The following is a 23,947-nucleotide window of genomic DNA, read 5'->3' as shown; positions in this document are numbered from 1 at the left end:
GAGTGTAATGCACAGAATGCAGGGGCGAGGAGTGTAATGCACAGAATGCAGGGGTCAGGAGTGTAATGCACAGAATGCAGGGGTCAGGAGTGTTATGCACAGAATGCAGGGGTGAGGAGTGTAATGTACAGAATGCAGGGGTGAGGAGTGTAATGTACAGAATGCAGGGGTGAGGAGTGTAATGTACAGAATGCAGGGGTGAGGAGTGTAATGTACAGAATGCAGGGGTGAGGAGTGTAATGCACAGAATGCAGGGGTGAGGAGTGTAATGCACAGAATGCAGGGTGAGGAGTGTAATGTACAGAATGCAGGGGTGAGGAGTGTAATGTACAGAATGCAGGGTGAGGAGTGTAATGCACAGAATGCAGGGGTGAGGAGTGTAATGCACAGAATGCAGGGTGAGGAGTGTAATGTACAGAATGCAGGGGTGAGGAGTGTAATGCACAGAATGCAGGGTGAGGAGTGTAATGTACAGAATGCAGGGGTGAGGAGTGTAATGTACAGAATGCAGGGGTGAGGAGTGTAATGCACAGAATGCAGGGTGAGGAGTGTAATGTACAGAATGCAGGGGTGAGGAGTGTAATGCACAGAATGCAGGGGTCAGGAGTGTAATGCACAGAATGCAGGGGTCAGGAGTGTAATGCACAGAATGCAGGGGTGAGGAGTGTAATGCACAGAATGCAGGGGTCAGGAGTGTAATGCACAGAATGCAGGGGTGAGGAGTGTAATGCACAGAATGCAGGGGCGAGGAGTGTAATGCACAGAATGCAGGGGTCAGGAGTGTAATGCACAGAATGCAGGGGTCAGGAGTGTTATGCACAGAATGCAGGGGTGAGGAGTGTAATGTACAGAATGCAGGGGTGAGGAGTGTAATGCACAGAATGCAGGGGTGAGGAGTGTAATGTACAGAATGCAGGGGTGAGGAGTGTAATGCACAGAATGCAGGGGTGAGGAGTGTAATGCACAGAATGCAGGGGTGAGGAGTGTAATGTACAGAATGCAGGGGTGAGGAGTGTAATGTACAGAATGCAGGGGTGAGGAGTGTAATGCACAGAATGCAGGGGTGAGGAGTGTAATGTACAGAATGCAGGGGTCAGGAGTGTAACGCACAGAATGCAGGGGTCAGGAGTGTAACGCACAGAATGCAGGGGTCAGGAGTGTAATGCACAGAATGCAGGGGTGAGGAGTGTAATGCACAGAATGCAGGGGACAGGAGTGTAATGTACAGAATGCAGGGGTGAGGAGTGTAATGTACAGAATGCAGGGGTGAGGAGTGTAATGTACAGAATGCAGGGACGAGGAGTGTAATGCACAGAATGCAGGGACGAGGAGTGTAATGTACAGAATGCAGGGACGAGGAATGTAATGTACAGAATGCAGGGTGAGGAGTGTAATGTACAGAATGCAGGGGTGAGGAGTGTAATGCACAGAATGCAGGGGCGAGGAGTGTAATGCACAGAATGCAGGGGTCAGGAGTGTAATGCACAGAATGCAGGGGTGAGGAGTGTAATGCACAGAATGCAGGGGTGAGGAGTGTAATGTACAGAATGCAGGGGTCAGGAGTGTAACGCACAGAATGCAGGGGTCAGGAGTGTAACGCACAGAATGCAGGGGTCAGGAGTGTAATGCACAGAATGCAGGGGTGAGGAGTGTAATGCACAGAATGCAGGGGACAGGAGTGTAATGCACAGAATGCAGGGGTGAGGAGTGTAATGTACAGAATGCAGGGGTGAGGAGTGTAATGTACAGAATGCAGGGGTGAGGAGTGTAATGCACAGAATGCAGGGGTGAGGAGTGTAATGTACAGAATGCAGGGGTCAGGAGTGTAACGCACAGAATGCAGGGGTCAGGAGTGTAACGCACAGAATGCAGGGGTCAGGAGTGTAATGCACAGAATGCAGGGGTGAGGAGTGTAATGCACAGAATGCAGGGGACAGGAGTGTAATGTACAGAATGCAGGGGTGAGGAGTGTAATGTACAGAATGCAGGGGTGAGGAGTGTAATGTACAGAATGCAGGGACGAGGAGTGTAATGCACAGAATGCAGGGACGAGGAGTGTAATGTACAGAATGCAGGGGTGAGGAGTGTAATGCACAGAATGCAGGGGTGAGGAGTGTAATGTACAGAATGCAGGGGTGAGGAGTGTAATGCACAGAATGCAGGGGTGAGGAGTGTAATGCACAGAATGCAGGGGTGAGGAGTGTAATGTACAGAATGCAGGGGTGAGGAGTGTAATGTACAGAATGCAGGGGTGAGGAGTGTAATGCACAGAATGCAGGGGTGAGGAGTGTAATGTACAGAATGCAGGGGTCAGGAGTGTAACGCACAGAATGCAGGGGTCAGGAGTGTAACGCACAGAATGCAGGGGTCAGGAGTGTAATGCACAGAATGCAGGGGTGAGGAGTGTAATGCACAGAATGCAGGGGTGAGGAGTGTAATGCACAGAATGCAGGGGACAGGAGTGTAATGTACAGAATGCAGGGGTGAGGAGTGTAATGTACAGAATGCAGGGGTGAGGAGTGTAATGTACAGAATGCAGGGACGAGGAGTGTAATGCACAGAATGCAGGGACGAGGAGTGTAATGTACAGAATGCAGGGACGAGGAATGTAATGTACAGAATGCAGGGTGAGGAGTGTAATGTACAGAATGCAGGGGTGAGGAGTGTAATGCACAGAATGCAGGGGCGAGGAGTGTAATGCACAGAATGCAGGGGTCAGGAGTGTAATGCACAGAATGCAGGGGTCAGGAGTGTTATGCACAGAATGCAGGGGTGAGGAGTGTAATGTACAGAATGCAGGGGTGAGGAGTGTAATGTACAGAATGCAGGGGTGAGGAGTGTAATGCACAGAATGCAGGGGTGAGGAGTGTAATGTACAGAATGCAGGGGTCAGGAGTGTAACGCACAGAATGCAGGGGTCAGGAGTGTAACGCACAGAATGCAGGGGTCAGGAGTGTAATGCACAGAATGCAGGGGTGAGGAGTGTAATGCACAGAATGCAGGGGACAGGAGTGTAATGTACAGAATGCAGGGGTGAGGAGTGTAATGTACAGAATGCAGGGGTGAGGAGTGTAATGTACAGAATGCAGGGGTGAGGAGTGTAATGCACAGAATGCAGGGACGAGGAATGTAATGTACAGAATGCAGGGTGAGGAGTGTAATGTACAGAATGCAGGGGTGAGGAGTGTAATGCACAGAATGCAGGGGTGAGGAGTGTAATGCACAGAATGCAGGGGTGAGGAGTGTTATGCACAGAATGCAGGGGTGAGGAGTGTTGTGCACAGAATGCAGGGGTGAGGAGTGTAATGCACAGAATGCAGGGGTGAGGAGTGTAATGCACAGAATGCAGGGGTGAGGAGTGTAATGCACAGAATGCAGGGGTGAGGAGTGTTATGCACAGAATGCAGGGGTGAGGAGTGTAATGTACAGAATGCAGGGGTCAGGAGTGTAACGCACAGAATGCAGGGGTCAGGAGTGTAACGCACAGAATGCAGGGGTGAGGAGTGTAATGCACAGAATGCAGGGGTGAGGAGTGTAATGCACAGAATGCAGGGGTGAGGAGTGTTATGCACAGAATGCAGGGGTGAGGAGTGTAATGTACAGAATGCAGGGGTCAGGAGTGTTGTGCACAGAATGTTTATCTCTGGACACTAGAGGTCTCTTGGAGTCTCCGCTAAAGCATTCGAGATTATTCATCACAAGAACGTACAGTATCTCCAAGAAGTGACTCCACCCCTAAGTGACAAGGTTCAAATTGGGCCCAAAGTGTTAATATTTTGTGTGCCGCCATTATTTTCCAACACTGCCTTCACCCTCTTGGACATGGAGGTCACCAGAGCTTCACAGGTTGCCACTGGAGTCCTCTTCCACTCCTCTATGACATCATCACGGAGCTGGTGGATGTTAGAGACCTTGCGCTCCTCCACCTTCCCTTTTCCACTCCTCCATGACGTCATCACGGAGCTGGTGGATGTTAGAGACCTTGCGCTCCTCCACCTTCCCTCTTCCACTCCTCCATGATGACATCACAGACCTGGTGGATGTTAGAGACCTTACGCTCCTCCACCTTCTGTCTTCCACTCCTCCATGACGTCATCACGGAGCTGGTGGATGTTAGAGACCTTGCGCTCCTCCACCTTCCCTCTTCCACTCCTCCATGACGACATCACGGAGCTGGTGGATGTTAGAGACCTTGCGCTCCTCCACCTTCCGTTTGAGGATGCTGCACAGATGCTCAATAGGGTTTAGGTCTGGAGACATGCTTGGCCAGTCCATCACCTTCACCTTCAGCTTCTTCAGCAAGGCAGTGGTGGTCTTAGAGGTGTGTTTGGGGTGGTTATCATGATGTGGTGAAGACGACTCGCTGAACCTCAAACTGAGGAAGAAAGGTGATTTGAGTGACTTTGAACGTGACAAGGTGGTCGGTGTCAGATGGGCCGGTCTGAGGATTTAAAAAACTGCTGATCTCCTGGGATTTTCACGCTCAACCATCTAAAATCCAGACTCATCAGACCAGGCAACGATTTTCCAATTTTCTGTCCAATGTTGATGAACCTGTTTGAATTGTATCCTCCGTTTCTTGTTCTTAGCTGACAGGAGTGGCACCCGATGTGGTCTCAGCTGACAGGAGTGGCATGGTTGTTGGTGCCAGACGGGCTGGTCTGAGGATTTCACAAACTGCTGATCTGCTGGGATTTTCCCACACAACCATCTCTAGGGTTACAGAGAATGGTCAGAAAAAAAGAAAATATCCAGTGAGTGGCAGTTGTGTGGAGGAAAATGCCATGTTGAGGTCAGAGGAGAATGGGCAGACTGGTTCCAGATGATAGAAGGCAACAGGAACTCCAATATCCCCTCGTTACACCCAAGGTATGCAGAATACCATCTCTGAGCGCACAATATGTCCAGCCTTGAAGCAGATGGGCTACAGCAGCAGAAGACCACACCGGGTGCCACTTCTGTCAACTAACCACACCGGATGCCACTCCTGTCAGCTAAGACCACATCGGGCGCCACTCCTGTCAGCTAAGACCACATCGGGCGCCACTCCTGTCAGTTAAGACCACACCGGGTGCCACTCCTGTCAACGAAGACCACACCGGGTGCCATTCCTGTCAGCTAAGACCACACCGGGTGCCATTCCTGTCAGCTAAGACCACACCGGGTGCCATTCCTGTCAGCTAAGACCACACCAGGTGCCACTCCTGTCAGCTAAGACCACATCAGGTGCCACTCCTGTCAGCTAAGACCACATCAGGTGCCACTCCTGTCAGCTAAGACCACATCAGGTGCCACTCCTGTCAGCTAAGACCACATCAGGTGCCACTCCTGTCAGCTAAGACCACATCAGGTGCCACTCCTGTCAGCTAAGACCACATCGGGTACCACTCCTGTCAGCTAAGAAGAGGAAACGGAGGCTACAATTCGCACAGGATCACCAAAATTGGACAAGATCGGAGAAACGTGGCCTGGTCTGATGAGTCTGGATCTCCCTAGAAATGGTTGTGCGGGAAAATCCCAGGAGGAGATCAGCAGTTTTTGAAATCCTCAGACCGGCCCGTCTGACACCGACCACCACACCACGTTCAAAGTCACTCAAATCCCCTTTCTTCCTCGGTTTGAACTTCAGCAAGTCGTCTTCACCACGTCTAGATGCCTAAATGCATTGAGTTGCTGCCGTGCGATTGGCTGGTTAGTAATTCGTGTTCCCGAGCCGTTGAACAGGCGGACCCCATAAAGTGGCCGGCATTTCGGAGTACATTTATGATGTCACAAATGATACATTGTACGTTTCCACAGTTGTTGTCCGATGCTTTCTGCCGGCTCTATAGATTGTATATCACGGAGATCAGACATCTCTTTTCTCCTCTAGAAAGTTCTGTGAAGCCTCTACCCTTCCGAGGAAGCCGTAATAACAACCGTGAAACATGTTGAGGAAATGACGTTCGGCAGGACCTCCTCCCAGCTGGCTTGTTGTGGGGTCTCTGAATAACAATTGTTATAATGGGGGGGTGATAAAAAAAAAGAGGCAGAATGCAGGGACTCTCTACTGTAACCATTTTATTTTTGTTTTTGTGAATCATTTTGATTTTTTTTTATATATACACGACATTGCCCCAAGTATTGGGCCGCCGGCCTTTCCACGCAAAAACATTTCCCGCACTCAATAGGAAGACGGATTCTCCCCCGTGTGCACTCTCCGATGTATGTTAACACAGGACTTCTGTGAAAAACATTTCCCGCACTCAGGACAGGAATACGGCTTCTCCCCTGTGTGCACTCTCTGATGAGTGTAAAGATTGCACTTCTGTGAAAAACATTTCCCGCACTCGGGACAGGAATACGGCTTCTCCCCCCTGTGCAATCTCTGATGGCTGTAAAGATTGGACTTCTGTGAAAAACATTTCCCGCACTCGGGACAGGAATACGGCTTCTCTCCTGTGTGAGATCTCTGGTGTGTGACAAGCTCTGATTTTTTTACACAACATTTCCCGCACTCAGAACAGGAACACGGCTGGTCCCCCGTGTGAGACTTCTGATGTCTGTTAAGACAAGACTTGTCTGAAAAACATTTCCCGCACTCAGGACAGGAAAACGGCTTTTCCCCCGTGTGTGATCTCTGATGTCTGCAAAGATGTGACTGAGCTGAAAAACATTTCCCGCACTCGGGGCAGAAATACGGCTTCTCACCCGTGTGAGTTCTTTCATGTACTTTAAGGTTGGATTTAAAAAGGAAACGTTTCCCGCACTCAGCACAGGAATACGGCTTCTCCCCCGTGTGAGTTCTTTTATGTGCTATGAGTCCGGAGTTAAATAGGAACCATCTCCCGCACTCGGTGCAGGAGAACCTCTTCTCTGGTGGAAGGACGGCCCCGTCCCTCACAGTCTGAGGTTCTTCAGGATAGGAGGAACATGATGGTCCATCCACACTGTTGGGCACTGGATGGACATCTGTTGGAAGGACAACACCGTCCCTCACAGTCTGAGGTTCTTCAGGATAGGAGGAACATGATGGTCCATCTACACTGTTGGGCACTGGATGGACATCTGTTGGGAGAACAACACCGTCCCTCACAGTCTGAGGTTCTTCAGGATAGGAGGAACATGATGGTCCATCCACACTGTTGGGCACTGGATGGACATCTGTTGGAAGGACAACACTGTCCCTCACAGTCTGAGGTTCTTCAGGATAGGAGGAACATGATGGTCCATCTACACTGTTGGGCACTGGATGGACATCTGTTGGGAGGACAACACCGTCCCTCACAGTCTGAGGTTCTTCAGGACAGGAGGAACATGATGGTCCATCTACACTGTTGGGCACTGGATGGACATCTGTTGGGAGGACAACACTGTCCCTCACAGTCTGAGGTTCCTCTGGATAGTAGGAACATGATGGTCCATCTACACTGGGTGGTGCCGGATGGACATTGGAGGGAGCCGGGTTTTCTCCTGGACTATACTGTGTGATGTCCTCATCTTCTACTTTGCAGTCTGGAGACAAAGTGAGACAATCCTCAGAGGTTTTCCTCATCTCCCGGCCATGGACTAAAATACAAAGAGGATTACTAGACAGGAGCTGATTGGTTCCCCCAAACCAGGACTCTGCCCACATCAGGCAGCTTGGTCTCTGAGGAGCTTACAATTCCACCCTCAAGGGAACTAGGAAATGGCTCCTCTGATCTCCTACCAGGTCATGGACCTTAGTCAGAGAGTGAGGAAACAACCAGAACTGTCTTTTATGAAAGGATGGATTTAGTGTTCATGACCCACCTGTGCTGATCTCTGTAGGAGTGTCCTCCTCTATAAATGTCCCCGTTATTCCATCCTCCTCCATAGACTGCTGATCATCCCTCACATACGCCTCTTCTTCTTCTGCTTTCACCTCAAATTCTATATCAATTGGATCTCCACTCTACATGAAGAGAAGGATCAACAATAACATCTGTAAAATATACGCTCACATACAAAATCCATGCTCTAGATGATCCGACCCACCTACCTGATGGTGAGGGATGGTGTGACCTTCCTGTGTGGAATCCCGAGAATACAGAGGATGGGGACATCTCTCTGGTGGGTTCCCATGACTGGATCCATCTGTAGGAAACACACACACTGACTGAATCCATTGTTTCTATGTGTTTATCAGATGATGGGGGATCTAGGTGGATCCTCCGTACTGCTCTCTCCTTTACAATAAAGTCTCCTCTTACCCGGTGATGTGAGGGGCGGCTGATTGTCCATCATGACGTCCTTGTAGAGATCCTTGTGTCCTTCTAAATACTCCCACTCCTCCATGGAGAAATAGACAGTGACACCCTGACACCTTATAGGAACCTGACACACACAATGATACAGTCACCATCCAGACACATCCCTTGTCTGTTACTGGAGAATGTCCCAGAATTCCCGGCACCGCTCACCTCTCCTGTCAGCTGATGGACCATCATGGAGGTCAGTTCCAGGATCTTCTGCTCTTTGTTCCTCTCAGGTATCGGAGAACGAGGGGGAGGCACCATGGTGGGGCTCTGGGTCCTGCTCCATCCTCCTGAGATTGGCTCCCCACTAGACTTCTTCACTACAACATAATCCTACAGATCAGGAGAAAGAGAAACCGATATCAATCATCTGACATCATCTACATGTCTACAAGAAGAACATGGTCTATTGGCCAGACTAGACCAGAGTGATGTCATGTGACCTCCCAGAATCCTCCTCACCTCTCCGGTCAGGTCTGTGATGTCATGTGACCTCCCAGAATCCTCCTCACCTCTCCGGTCAGGTCTGTGTGATGTCATGTGACCTCCCAGAATCCCCCTCACCTCTCCGGTCAGGTCTGTGTGATGTCATGTGACCTCCCAGAATCCCCCTCACCTCTTCGATCAGGTCTGTGTGATGTCATGTGACCTCCCAGAATCCTCCTCACCTCTCCGGTCAGGTCTGTGTATTGTCATGTGACCTCCCAGAATCCCCTCACCTTTCCGGTCAGGTCTGTGTGATGTCATGTGACCTCCCAGAACCCTCCTCACCTCTCCGGTCAAGTCTGTGTGATGTCATGTGACCTCCCAGAACCCTCCTCACCTCTCCGGTCAGGTCTGTGTGATGTCATGTGACCTCCCAGAAACCCCCTCACCTCTCCGGTCAGGTCTGTGTGATGTCATGTGACCTCCCAGAATCCCCCTCACCTCTCCGCTTAGGTCTGCGTGATGTCATGTGACCTCCCAGAATCCTCTTCACCTCTCCGGTCATGTCTGCGTGATGTCATGTGACCTCCCAGAATCCTCCTCACTTCTCCGGTCATGTCTGCGTGATGTCATGTGACCTCCCAGAATCCTCCTCACCTCTCCGGTCAGGTCTGTGTGATGTCATGTGACCTCCCAGAATCCGCCTCACCTCTCTCCGGTCAGGTCTGTGTGATGTCATGTGACCTCCCAGAATCCCTCTCACCTCTCCGGTCAGGTCTGTGTGATGTCATGTGACCTCCCAGAATCCCCCTCACCTCTCCGGTCAGGTCTGTGTGATGTCATGTGACCTCCCAGAATCCTCCTCACCTCTCCGGTCAGGTCTGTGTGATGTCATGTGACCTCCCAGAATCCCCCTCACCTCTCCGGTCAGGTCTGTGTGATGTCATGTGACCTCCCAGAATCCTCCTCACCTCTCCGGTCAGCAGGTAGATGATCTCCAGGGTGAGGTTTAGTATCCTCTCAGTCATGTGACACCGGCCCTCCTCCATCCTCATTGGTCATGTGATCTATGCCGGTCTCTCTGCAGAGGGATAGCGGAGAATTAAGCCGATCCTGGCCAATGATTTATGGGCGGGACCTGTTGCCTGACTTGTGCTCTCAGATTGGGTGCACGGCCCGCCCCGCCCCACCCCCCCAACTCAGAAATGCCGGATCATGTACATGGTGCAGCGGGGGGGGGCGCCCTATTGCAGTAGAAGTGCGGTGGGTGGTCCGCAGCTGCTTAAGAGAAGCCAATCAGAAGTGTTTCAATACCTTGAGCAGCATAAGCCTCAACTGACACTTTTACAGGAGGGGCTCATTACCGAACAAGGGGGGGAGGGGGGAATGGGGCGGGATCTTGGCTCTACGCAAGCCCAGGATCCAGCGGGTATTACACGCGCCGTATTCTTCCTGTACTGGAGGAGCGGCCATATCGTCCAGAAGTCGGAAACTGCCAACCTGTCCTGACCCCCCGATTATAATTGGGTGACCGCTCGTGTTTTAGGTTGGTTAGTCCCCTTTTATCCCTGCAGTACCGGGCACCCCCCCCCCCCTTGCAGCACCGGGCACCCCCCCCCCCCCCCAAACCCCACTCCCTCCTATCATGGACAAGTTTCAGGTTTCAGAGCGTTTGCACTTTGAATGGTAATTGCGCAGTCATGCAACGCTGCTCCCAAATGACATTTGTATCATTTTTTTTGCTTTTTATACAGATAGAGCTTTCTTTTGGTGGCATTTAATAACCACTAGGGGGGTATCTTTTGCTAAACAAAAAGCAAAAAAAAACCTAAAACTTTTTAGTTTCTGTTATAAAAATATATAAAAATTTAATTTGCATATAAGAAAATTTTCTTCTTCACAGATGGGCACTGGGGAGGCTGCACTGATGGGCACTGATGAGGCTGCACTGATGGGCACTGGTGAGGCTGCACTGATGGGCACTGGTGAGGCTGCACTGATGGGCACTGGTGAGGCTGCACTGATGAGGCTGTACTGATGGGCACTGATGAGGCTGTACTGATGGGCACTGGTGAGGCTGCACTGATGAGGCTGTACTGATGGGCACTGGTGAGGCTGCACTGATGAGGCTGTACTGATGGGCACTGATGAGGCTGCACTGATGGGCACTGGTGAGGCTGCACTGATGGGCACTGGTGAGGCTGCACTGATGGGCACTGGTGAGGCTGCACTGATGGGCACTGGTGAGGCTGCACTGATGGGCAATGGTGAGGCCATACAGATGAGCACTGGTGAGGCCGTACTGATGGGCACTGGTGAGGCTGTACTGATGGGGAATGGTGAGTCTGCACTGATAGGACCTAATGAGCAATGGTGAGGCAGCACTGATGAGTCTGTAATGATGGGCACTGGTGAGGCTGTACTGATGATGGGCAATGGTGAAGCTGCACTAATTGGTACTGATGAGACCGCACTGATGGGCACTGGTGATGCTGCACTGATGAGCACTCGTGAGGCTGCACTGATGAGCAATGATGGGCACTGGTGAGGCTTCACTGATGAGGCTACACTGATGGGCACTGATAAGGCTGTACTGATGGGTACTGAGGAGGCTGCATTGATGGGTACGGATAACCACTAATCAGGTGGCACTGATGGGCACTGATTTGAGGGGCAGTGATGAAAAGGCACTTATGGGGCAGCACTGATGGGCACTGATATGCTGCACTGATGGACTTTTTTTGGCACTGATGGGGCTGCACTGATGACCTATGCCGTGATTATCAGTGTAAACGTCCGCTGTTATAGGAAAGTCGGTCCATTCAGATGGCAGATTGGTGTTAATCTCGGTTTCCACATTATATGTGTGTGTCATCAAACCTCACAGTGACTATGGAGGAAGAGTGCGGGCATAAAGTGGATGGGTATGAAGGGGGCGGGTATGAAGTGGATGAGTATGAAGGGGGCGGGTATGAAGGGGGCAAACATGAATTGGATGAGTATGAAGGGGGCGGACATGAAGTGGATGAGTATGAAGGGGGCGGGCATGAAGTGGATGGGTATGAAGTGGATGGGTATGAAGGTGGCGGGCATGAAGTGGATGGGTATGAAGTGGATGGGTATGAAGGTGGCGGGCATGAAGTGGATGAGTATGAAGGGGGCGGGCATGAAGTGGATGGGTATGAAGTGGATGGGTATGAAGGTGGCGGGCATGCAGTGGATGGGTATGAAGGGGGCAGGCATGAAGTGGATGGGTATGAAGTGGATGAGTATGAAGGGGGCGGGCATGAAGTGGATGGGTATGAAGGGGGCGGATATGAAGTGGATGGGTATGAAGTGGATGGGTATGAAGAGGGTGGGCATGAAGTGGATGGGTATGAAGGGGGCGGATATGAAGTGGATGGGTATGAAGTGGATGGGTATGAAGAGGGTGGGCATGAAGTGGATGGGTATGAAGGGGGCGGACATGAAGTGGATGGGTATGAAGGGGGCGGGTATGAAGGTGGCGGGCATGAAGTGGATGGGTATGAAGGGGGCGGACATGAAGTGGATGAGTATGAAGGGGGCGGGCATGAAGTGGATGGGTATGAAGTGGATGAGTATGAAGGGGGCGGGCATGAAGTGGATGGGTATGAAGGGGGCGGATATGAAGTGGATGGGTATGAAGTGGATGGGTATGAAGAGGGTGGGCATGAAGTGGATGGGTATGAAGGGGGCGGGTATGAAGGTGGCGGGCATGAAGTGGATGGGTATGAAGTGGATGGGTATGAAGTGGATGGGCATGAAGTGGATGGGTATGAAGAGGGCGGCATGAAGTGGATGGGTATGAAGGGGGCGGGCATGAAGTGGATGGGTATGAAGGGGGCGGGCATGAAGTGGATGGGTATGAAGAGGGCGGCATGAGGTGGATGGGTATGAAGGGGGCGGGCATGAGGTGGATGGGTATGAAGGGGGCGGGCATGAGGTGGATGGGTATGAAGGGGATGGGAATGAAGGGGGCTGGTATGAAGTGGATGGGTATGAAGGGGGCGGGTATGAAATGGATGGGTATGAAGAGAGCGGGTATGAAGAGGGCGGGCATGAAGTGGATGGGTATGAAGAGGGCGGGCATGAAGTGGATGGGTATGAAGATGGCGGGCATGACGTGGATGGGTATGAAGGAGGCGGGTATGAAGTGGATGGGTATGAAGGGGGCGGGCATGAAGTGGATGGGTATGAAGGGGGCGGGCATGAAGTGGATGGGTATGAAGAGGGCGGGCATGAGGTGGATGGGTATGAAGGGGGCAGGCATGAGGTGGATGGGTATGAAGGGGGCGGGCATGAGGTGGATTAGTATGAAGGGGGCGGGTATGAAATGGATGGGTATGAAGAGGGCGGGTATGAAGGGGGCGGGCATGAAGTGGATGGGTATGAAGAGGGCGGGTATGAAGGGGGCGGGCATGAGGTGGATGGGTATGAAGGGGGCAGGCATGAGGTGGATGGGTATGAAGGGGGCTGGTATGAAGTGGATGGGTATGAAGGGGGCGGGTATGAAATGGATGGGTATGAAGAGGGCGGGCATGAAGTGGATGGGTATGAAGATGGCAGGCATGACGTGGATGGGCATGAAGTGGATGGGTATGAAGGAGGCGGGTATGAAGTGGATGGGTATGAAGGGGGCGGGCATGAAGTGGATGGGTATGAAGGGGGCGGGCATGAAGTGGATGGGTATGAAGTGGATGGGTATGAAGAGGGCGGGCATGAGGTGGATGGGTATGAAGGGGGCGGGCATGAGGTGGATTGGTATGAAGGGGGCGGGCATGAGGTGGATTGGTATGAAGGGGGCGGACATGAAGTGGATGGGTATGAAGGGGGCGGGTATGAAATGGATGGGTATGAAGGGGGCGGGTATGAAATGGATGGGTATGAAGAGGGTGGGCATGAGGTGGATGGGTATGAAGGGGGCGGGCATGAGGTGGATGGGTATGAAGGGGGCGGGCATGAGGTGGATTGGTATGAAGGGGGCGGACATGAAGTGGATGGGTATGAAGTGGATGGGTATGAAGGGGGCGGGTATGAAATGGATGGGCATGAAGTGGATGGGTATGAAGGAGGTGGGTATGAAGTGGATGGGTATGAAGGGGGTGGGTATGAAGTGGATGGGTATGAAGGGGGCGGGTATGAAGGGGATGGGCATGAAGTGGATGGGTATGAAGGAGGTGGGTATGAAGGGGGCGGGTATGAAGTGGATGGGTATGAAGGGGCGGGCATGAAGTGGATGGGTATGAAGTGGATGGGCATGAAGTGGATGGGTATGAAGGAGGTGGGTATGAAGTGGATGGGTATGAAGGGGGTGGGCATGAAGTGGATGGGTATGAAGGGGGCGGGTATGAAGGGGGCGGGCATGAAGTGGATGGGTATGAAGTGGATGGGTATGAAGGGGGCGGGTATGAAGGGGGCGGGTATGAAGTGGATGGGTATGAAGGGGGCGGGTATGAAGGGGATGGGTATGAAGGGGATGGGTATGAAGGGGATGGGTATGAAGTGGATGGGTATGAAGGGGATGGGCATGAAGGGGATGGGCATGAAGGGGATGGGCATGAAGGGGATGGGCATGAAGGGGATGGGTATGAAGGGGATGGGTATGAAGGGGATGGGTATGAAGGGGATGGGCATGAAGGGGATGGGCATGAAGTGGATGGGCATGAAGTGGATGGGTATGAAGGGGATGGGTATGAAGGGGATGGGTATGAAGTGGATGGGTATGAAGGGGATGGGTATGAAGGGGATGGGTATGAAGTGGATGGGTATGAAGGGGCGGGCATGAAGTGGATAGGTATGAAGGGGGCGGGCATGAAGTGGATAGGTATGAAGGGGGCGGGCATGAAGTGGATAGGTATGAAGGGGGCGGGCATGAAGTGGATGGGTATGAAGGGGGCGGGTATGAAGGGGATGGGTATGAAGGGGATGGGCATGAAGTGGATGGGCATGAAGGGGATGGGCATGAAGGGGATGGGCATGAAGGGGATGGGTATGAAGTGGATGGGTATGAAGTGGATGGGTATGAAGGGGATGGGTATGAAGGGGATGGGTATGAAGGGGATGGGCATGAAGGGGATGGGCATGAAGTGGATGGGCATGAAGTGGATGGGTATGAAGGGGATGGGTATGAAGGGGATGGGTATGAAGTGGATGGGTATGAAGGGGATGGGTATGAAGGGGATGGGTATGAAGTGGATGGGTATGAAGGGGATGGGCATGAAGGGGATGGGTATGAAGGGGATGGGCATGAAGGGGATGGGCATGAAGTGGATGGGTATGAAGGGGATGGGTATGAAGGGGATGGGTATGAAGGGGGCGGGCATGAAGTGGATAGGTATGAAGGGGGCGGGCATGAAGTGGATAGGTATGAAGGGGGCGGGCATGAAGTGGATAGGTATGAAGGGGGCGGGCATGAAGTGGATGGGTATGAAGGGGGCGGGTATGAAGGGGCGGGCATGAAGGGGGCGGGCATGAAGTGGATGGGTATGAAGTGGATGGGTATGAAGGGGATGGGCATGAAGTGGATGGGCATGAAGTGGATGGGCATGAAGGGGATGGGTATTAAGGGGGCGGGTATGAAGGGGCGGGCATGAAGGGGGCGGGCATGAAGGGGGCAGGTATGAAGGGGCGGGCATGAAGGGGGCGGGTATGAAGGGGGCGGGCATGAAGTGGATGGACATGACGAGTACAGGCAATGTATATATATATATATCTGTATTAATGATAATAAATATAAAATCAGATCTTCTCACCTCCTCAGCTGCCACTTCCAGCAATGTCTTCTGACATCACTTCCGGTCTTCTCCTGGCATCACTTTCTAGCTTCTCCTGGCACCACTTCCGGTCTTCTCATGGATTCACTTTCTGTCTTCTCCTGACATCATTTCCTGTCTATATTCCCCCTTCCCACATGGACTCGCCGTGCTATATCGCCACCTTGTGCACCTCAGAGGAACTGCAGCCCCGAGAAATGTCTCCGGTGACGATCCTGTCCGCAATTCCGAATCACGGCAAGAGACGAGACGCGCGTTTGGGTGCCGTTATTCCTAAATGGATCCCGGAACGCAGAGCAATCTCGCCGCCATTGTCACGGAACAGAATCGTGACGCGGTCACAGCATATTGGGGGTTTATCACTGTGGGGTCCCCCTCCCCCCCAATTCCCTACCGGACACCCAGCCTATTGCCCTACATAGTGACATCGGTTACATGAAGGTTTGGACCCTCAACCCCCCCAATATCGGGCACTCCCCTCCCCATCCCCCCAATAACGGGCCCTCCCCCACCCAACCCAATTTTCAGCACCCAGCGATGTCGCACCTTGAATGAATATTGGGGGGAGGTGCGCCGATCTGAAAATTCTGGTGCCGCCAGCGAAAATTCAGGGCGCACTTCGGACGAAAGCTGAAACCAAAATGGACGTTTTTTTTTTTTTTTATTTTCAAACACAATTTTTTTTTTGGAAAAAAAAAAAAATTTTAAACATTAAAAAAAAAACACAATGTACACCTCACTTTTTTTAGTAAAAACGGGCAGTTTTTAAAAATCAATATATTAAAAAAAAAACAACACTTTGATTAAAAAAAAAAAAAAAAAAAAGATAAAACGCTAATTTTTGTATAAAATATGAAAGAGGGTATTACGGCGAGTAAATGGGCACCCGATGTGACGGGAGGGACTTTTGGGGGTGGGGGGACCTCTGTGTCAGCTCACCCTATGCCTGTTAAGGGGTGCAGAGTGTGAATGTCCTGGTATTGTGTATTGGTGTGTTGTCCTTTGTGGCTGTCCATTGTCCTTTGCCATGTGCTGTAGCCCTTCCCACTGATGGGGCGGGCTGATGATGTGTTTCCTGTAGCCCTTCCCACTGATGGGGCGGGCTGATGATGTGTTTCCTGCAGCCCTTCCCACTGATGGGGCGGGCTGTTGATGTGTTTCCTGTAGCCCTTCCCACTGATGGGGCGGGCTGATGATGTGTTTCCTGCAGCCCTTCCCACTGATGGGGCGGGCTGATGATGTGTTTCCTGTAGCCCTTCCCACTGATGGGTCGGGCTGATGATGTGTTTCCTGTAGCCCTTCCCACTGATGGGGCCGGCTGATGATGTGTTTCCTGCAGCCCTTCCCACTGATGGGGCCGGCTGATGATGTGTTTCCTGCAGCCCTTCCCACTGATGGGTCGGGCTGATGATGTGTTTCCTGCAGCCCTTCCCACTGATGGGGCGGGCTGATGATGTGTTTCCTGCAGCCCTTCCCACTGATGGGGCGGGCTGATGATGTGTTTCCTGCAGCCCTTCCCACTGATGGGTCGGGCTGATGATGTGTTTCCTGTAGCCCTTCCCACTGATGGGGCCGGCTGATGATGTGTTTCCTGCAGCCCTTCCCACTGATGGGGCCGGCTGATGATGTGTTTCCTGCAGCCCTTCCCACTGATGGGTCGGGCTGATGATGTGTTTCCTGCAGCCCTTCCCACTGATGGGGCGGGCTGATGATGTGTTTCCTGCAGCCCTTCCCACTGATGGGGCCGGCTGATGATGTGTTTCCTGTAGCCCTTCCCACTGATGGGTCGGGCTGATGATGTGTTTCCTGCAGCCCTTCCCACTGATGGGGCGGGCTGATGATGTGTTTCCTGTAGCCCTTCCCACTGATGGGGCGGGCTGATGATGTGTTTCCTGTAGCCCTTCCCACTGATGGGGCGGGCTGATGATGTGTTTCCTGTAGCCCTTCCCACTGATGGGGCGGGCTGATGATGTGTTTCCTGTAGCCCTTCCCACTGATGGGGCGGGCTGATGATGTGTTTCCTGTAGCCCTTCCCACTGATGGGGCGGGCTGTTGATGTGTTTCCTGTAGCCCTTCCCACTGATGGGGCGGGCTGTTGATGTGTTTCCTGTAGCCCTTCCCACTGATGGGGCGGGCTGATGATGTGTTTCCTGTAGCCCTTCCCACTGATGGGGCGGGCTGATGATGTATTTCCTGTAGCCCTTCCCACTGATGGGGCGGGCTGATGATGTGTTTCCTGTTCCTGGTTATGTTTCCCCGCCCTCTGTATATAAATTGTGTGTGTAAAATAAAGGAGTTGACTTCCTGTTTTAAGAAGAGCTGGGTGCTGTCTATTTCCTGAGTGATTTCAAGGGTGTGGTCCGTGGATTTGTGTTCGGACAGGGAAGCTGCGGTATAACGGAATATACCCAAGTGCGGTCTGTGGTCACGCTTTACAACGTCGCACTACTGGAACGGCGTCCAATGACGGCACTTCAAAAATCTCCGTGGGTAAGGCTTTAAAAACGTCTTCAGGTTGGCAATGTGATGTCACAGAGGAGGTCTGGTGCTGAAATGATCGATCTCCCACCGTCGTGGTGATACCTCACGTGTGGTCTGAACACAGTTTACATAAGTGGGTGTGGCCAACGTATGCATTCCCTGCTGGGGGGGCGGGGCACTTTAAACTTTGATTTCTTATTTTTTAAACTCTCCCTTTATAGAAAACATTTTTGAATCACTTTTATTCATAGCGCAAGGAAAGCATGCGTCCAGTGTGACAGAAATAAGCAGTGACAGGTCCTCTTTATGGGGAGATATGGGGACAATGAGACATAATTAGTGACAGTACAAATCCCCCCCAAATGTCAGGACGGTACAAATCCCCCCAAATGTCAGGAGGGTACAAATCCCCCCAAATGTCAGGACGGTACAAATCCCCCCCAAATGTCAGGACGGTACAAATCCCCCCAAATGTCAGGATGGTACAAATCCCCCCAATGTCAGGACAGGACAAATCCCCCCCAAATGTCAGGACAGGACATATCCCCCCCAAATGTCAGGACAGAACAAATCCCCCCCAAATGTCAGGACAGGACAAATCCCCTCAAATGTCAGGATGGTACAAATCCCCCCCAAATGTCAGGATGGTACAAATCCCCCCCAAATGTCAGGACGGTACAAATCCCCTCAAATGTCAGGATGGTACAAATCCCCCCAATGTCAGGACAGTACAAATCCCCCCAAATGTCAGGACAGGACAAATCCCCCCCAAATGTCAGGAGGGTACAAATCCCCCCAAATGTCAGGACAGTACAAATCCCCTCAAATGTCAGGACAGGACAAATCCCCCCCAAATGTCAGGACGGTACAAATCCCCCCCAAATGTCAGGACGGTACAAATCCCCCCAAATGTCAGGACAGGACAAATCCCCCCAAATGTCAGGACGGTACAAATCCCCCCAAATGTCAGGACGGTACAAATCCCCCCAAATGTCAGGAGGGTACAAATCCCCCCCAAATGTCAGGAGGGTACAAATCCCCCAAATATCAGGACGTTACAAATCCCCCCCAAATGTCAGGACGGTACAAATCCCCCCAAAAGTTAAAACTGTACACTGGGCTGTATATGGCCCCCCAGCACTCTGTACGCTGGAATAGAATAGAAAGAATAAAGCCATCTTCTGAAATTTTAATTTAGAAAAGAATAGAATAGAGAGGAATAGAAAATCAAAGAATAGAACAGAATAGAGAAAAAAAAAGTTTTTCCGGGAATGGATGAGTGGAGATATTCGGGAAGGGATGAGATATTTCCAGTGGAAACACTTTATAGGAAAGCTTCCAAAGTCTTTCAGAGTAAGAGAGGATTGGAACCCTTTGGAGCGTTTGTTAGGTACACGGGGGGGGGGGGGCACCGGGGGAGGGGGGGGGGCACCGGGGGGGGACGACCCGGAACCTCTACAATATAGCAGATTCTCACTGAGATACACGCAGATAGAAATCCTCCAGATATAGGAAATGGGAGAGAGAAACAGGAGGAACAATGGATGCAGAAAAACAGGAAAATGTATCAAATAATCCGCCAGAATATAAATATGAAGAAGAGAGAGGAATGATAAGTGTTGGGCGGGATTGTCCCCGAGTGTGACAGACTGAGGGGAGATACTGGGGGGAGAGGCGCAATGTATCACATACAGAGGGAGAGGCGCAATGTATCACATGTGGAGGGAGAGGCGCAATGTATCACATGCGGAGGGAGAGGCGCAATGTATCACATACAGAGGGAGAGGCGCAATGTATCACATACGGAGGGAGAGGCGCAATGTATCACATGCGGAGGGAGAGGCGCAATGTATCACATGCGGAGGGAGAGGCGCAATGTATCACATGCGGAGGGAGAGGCGCAATGTATCACATGCGGAGGGAGAGGCGCAATGTATCACATACGGAGGGAGAGGCGCAATGTATCACATGTGGAGGGAGAGGCGCAATGTATCACATGTGGAGGGAGAGGCGCAATGTATCACATGTGGAGGGAGAGGCGCAATGTATCACATGTGGAGGGAGAGGCGCAATGTATCACATGTGGAGGGAGAGGCGCAATGTATCACATGTGGAGGGAGAGGCGCAATGTATCACATGTGGAGGGAGAGGCGCAATGTATCACATGTGGAGGTGTGATGGATTTGGTAAAATGCCTATTCTGTTTTCTGTTTAAAATATACATTTTATACATATTTACTTTTATACTTTTTTATATTTCTAAATATATGTGTTGTGAGTATATATATATATATATTTTGTCTGCTGGGCTTTGCAGTCCTCCTTAACTTGTTTTGCTCAGAGCGCTGCTCTCAACCCCTCCCTTCGCACTGAGATGATTTCACTTAGACTTTGGGAATGTGAAGGGGAGTGAACAGAGATAACGAGAAGCAAGCATCAAGTTTCTACATTTCTCCTATATTTCAACCAAGCAAAATGTGCCTTTCAGAATGTGACTGTATATACGTAATAGTGACGTGTACTCTATTGTTCTCTATGTATAAAAGGTTAAGCACCGCCCTGCAATAAACAGAGATGAGATGATGTGAAGGTGGTTGTACTGGACAGTTGTCCGTGTAATTATTTTCCGGCACGCAATCCATATCTCAAAATTAGGAACAGCAGCAGAAATCCTACCCTGAGCCCGATTGTGGTTCTCCCAACCTTTTTAGAGGGAGAGGCACAATGTATCACATACGGAGGGAGAGGCACAATGTATCACATGCAGAGGGAGGTGTACAATGTATCACATGTGGAGGGAGAGGCACAATGTATCACATACGGAGGGAGAGGCACAATGTATCACATACGGAGGGAGAGGCACAATGTATCACATGTGGAGGGAGAGGCACAATGTATCACATGCAGAGGGAGGTGTACAATGTATCACATGTGGAGGGAGAGGCACAATGTATCACATGCAGAGGGAGGTGTACAATGTATCACATACGGAGGGAGAGGCACAATGTATCACATGTGGAGGGAGGTGTACAATGTATCACATGTGGAGGGAGAGGCACAATGTATCACATGTGGAGGGAGAGGTGCAATGTATCACATGCGGGGGGAGAGGCGCAATGTATCACATGTGGAGGGAGAGGCGCAATGTATCACATGTGGGGGGAGAGGCACAATGTATCACATACGGAGGGAGAGGCGCAATGTATCACATGTGGTGGGAGAGGCGCAATGTATCACATACGGAGGGAGAGGCACAATGTATCACATGCGGAGGGAGAGGCGCAATGTATCACATGCGGAGGGAGAGGCGCAATGTATCACATGCGGAGGGAGAGGCACAATGTATCACATACGGAGGGAGAGGCGCAATGTATCACAGAGGGAGAGGCGCAATGTATCACATGTGGAGGGAGAGGCGCAATGTATCACATACGGAGGGAGAGGCACAATGTATCACATACAGAGGGAGAGGCGCAATGTATCACATGTGGAGGGAGAGGCGCAATGTATCACATGTGGGGGGAGAGGCACAATGTATCACATACGGAGGGAGAGGCGCAATGTATCACATGTGGTGGGAGAGGCGCAATGTATCACATACGGAGGGAGAGGCACAATGTATCACATGCGGAGGGAGAGGCGCAATGTATCACATGCGGAGGGAGAGGCGCAATGTATCACATACGGAGGGAGAGGCGCAATGTATCACATGCGGAGGGAGAGGCGCAATGTATCACATGCGGAGGGAGAGGCGCAATGTATCACATGCGGAGGGAGAGGCGCAATGTATCACATGCGGAGGGAGAGGCGCAATGTATCACATACGGAGGGAGAGGCGCAATGTATCACATGTGGAGGGAGAGGCGCAATGTATCACATGTGGAGGGAGAGGCGCAATGTATCACATGTGGAGGGAGAGGCGCAATGTATCACATGTGGAGGGAGAGGCGCAATGTATCACATGTGGAGGGAGAGGCGCAATGTATCACATGTGGAGGTGTGATGGATTTGGTAAAATGCCTATTCTGTTTTCTGTTTAAAATATACATTTTATACATATTTACTTTTATACTTTTTTATATTTCTAAATATATGTGTTGTGAGTATATATATATATATATTTTGTCTGCTGGGCTTTGCAGTCCTCCTTAACTTGTTTTGCTCAGAGCGCTGCTCTCAACCCCTCCCTTCGCACTGAGATGATTTCACTTAGACTTTGGGAATGTGAAGGGGAGTGAACAGAGATAACGAGAAGCAAGCATCAAGTTTCTACATTTCTCCTATATTTCAACCAAGCAAAATGTGCCTTTCAGAATGTGACTGTATATACGTAATAGTGACGTGTACTCTATTGTTCTCTATGTATAAAAGGTTAAGCACCGCCCTGCAATAAACAGAGATGAGATGATGTGAAGGTGGTTGTACTGGACAGTTGTCCGTGTAATTATTTTCCGGCACGCAATCCATATCTCAAAATTAGGAACAGCAGCAGAAATCCTACCCTGAGCCCGATTGTGGTTCTCCCAACCTTTTTAGAGGGAGAGGCACAATGTATCACATACGGAGGGAGAGGCACAATGTATCACATGCAGAGGGAGGTGTACAATGTATCACATGTGGAGGGAGAGGCACAATGTATCACATACGGAGGGAGAGGCACAATGTATCACATACGGAGGGAGAGGCACAATGTATCACATGTGGAGGGAGAGGCACAATGTATCACATGCAGAGGGAGGTGTACAATGTATCACATGTGGAGGGAGAGGCACAATGTATCACATGCAGAGGGAGGTGTACAATGTATCACATACGGAGGGAGAGGCACAATGTATCACATGCAGAGGGAGGTGTACAATGTATCACATGTGGAGGGGGAGGCACAATGTATCACATGTGGAGGGGGAGGCGCAATGTATCACATGTGGAGGGAGAGGCGCAATGTATCACATGCGGGGGGAGAGGCGCAATGTATCACATGCGGGGGGAGAGGCACAATGTATCACATGCGGAGGGAGAGGCACAATGTATCACATGCGGAGGGAGAGGCGCAATGTATCACATGTGGAGGGAGAGGCGCAATGTATCACATATGGAGGAAGTGTTCTAAAATCCAAGACATAAAGAATGTACACAATGTATGTGTCACATATCATACATGTATAAATAAATACAGACGTGTGATTAGTGACAAACGGAAAAGAAACTACAGCTAATGACTCTACAAAGTGCCAGGATGTGAAGTAAGTGGAATGCCGGTATAACAATGTACTAACACGGTGTAATGACCCGCCTGGCGGTACCTCTGGCAGCCCACCGGTTAGGATCCCCCCCGAAGCGCGGAGTCTAAGTCCCGGCCTGCTTGTTCCCCAGGGCCCCTGATGGTGGGGATGGACTTGGAGCAAACTGAGACCAGGTCGCGGCCCCTGAGTACACCTACCCGTGGTAGAGGGATCCGCCAGAGGTATCTGCAGGGTGAGAGCCTGATGTGAAGAGGCGGATGTGCCAGAGCAAGGTGGATGGATGGATGAGCAGGAGCGTGGTCAGACAAGCCGAGCCGGTAGCCGTGGGGTCGGTGCAGTACAAGGCAGCGGGCAGAGAATAGTCGGGTCACACGCCAGGTCAGCAACAGGAGATCAGATCCAGTAGGGGGCATCCAGGGGGGAGGTCAGGCAAGCCAGGGGTCAGAGCAGGAGATCAGATCCAGTAGGGGGCATCCAGGGGGGAGGTCAGGCAAGCCAGGGGTCAGAGCAGGAGAGTACAGCGTGGTCAGGGACAATCCGGGTCAGCAACAATCAAGAATCACAAGTATGCAGGATCAGGAACACAGGGAGACCAAACGGCAATTCATGTCAGCGCAAGGCGATTTAAATATCGCGCCCTGCGCTGTCATTGGTGCCAGGCACGCACCCGCGGCTCTGAGTGCGCATGCGCAGATTCCATCTCCACTGCGGCCGGCTAGGATCTAGTGCCAGTACACTAGTGCGA

At 51.3% G+C, this 23,947-nt stretch overlaps 1 protein-coding gene across 1 annotated transcript; it reads right to left on the bottom strand.

Annotated features, from left to right (window-relative positions):
- Positions 1 to 6,043: 6,043 nt before the first annotated feature.
- Positions 6,044 to 15,904, bottom strand: LOC149435318 (uncharacterized). Its single transcript, XM_089662794.1, has 7 exons — positions 15,458 to 15,904; positions 9,656 to 9,765; positions 8,424 to 8,591; positions 8,214 to 8,337; positions 8,003 to 8,097; positions 7,774 to 7,915; positions 6,044 to 7,548 (listed from the first exon to the last, which is right to left on the bottom strand). Exons 2-7 carry the CDS (start codon positions 9,737 to 9,739, stop codon positions 6,164 to 6,166), a joined length of 1,998 nt encoding a protein of 665 aa, XP_089518920.1. The 5' UTR covers positions 9,740 to 9,765; positions 15,458 to 15,904; the 3' UTR covers positions 6,044 to 6,163.
- Positions 15,905 to 23,947: the final 8,043 nt, after the last annotated feature.

The sequence above is a fragment of the Staurois parvus genome, unplaced genomic scaffold (genome assembly GCF_062004578.1).
Source record: "Staurois parvus isolate SC_StPar_1 unplaced genomic scaffold, SC_StPar_1.0 ptg001544l, whole genome shotgun sequence".
Taxonomy (NCBI): Eukaryota; Metazoa; Chordata; class Amphibia; order Anura; family Ranidae; genus Staurois; species Staurois parvus.
This window is presented reverse-complemented; position numbering and strand designations above follow the sequence as displayed.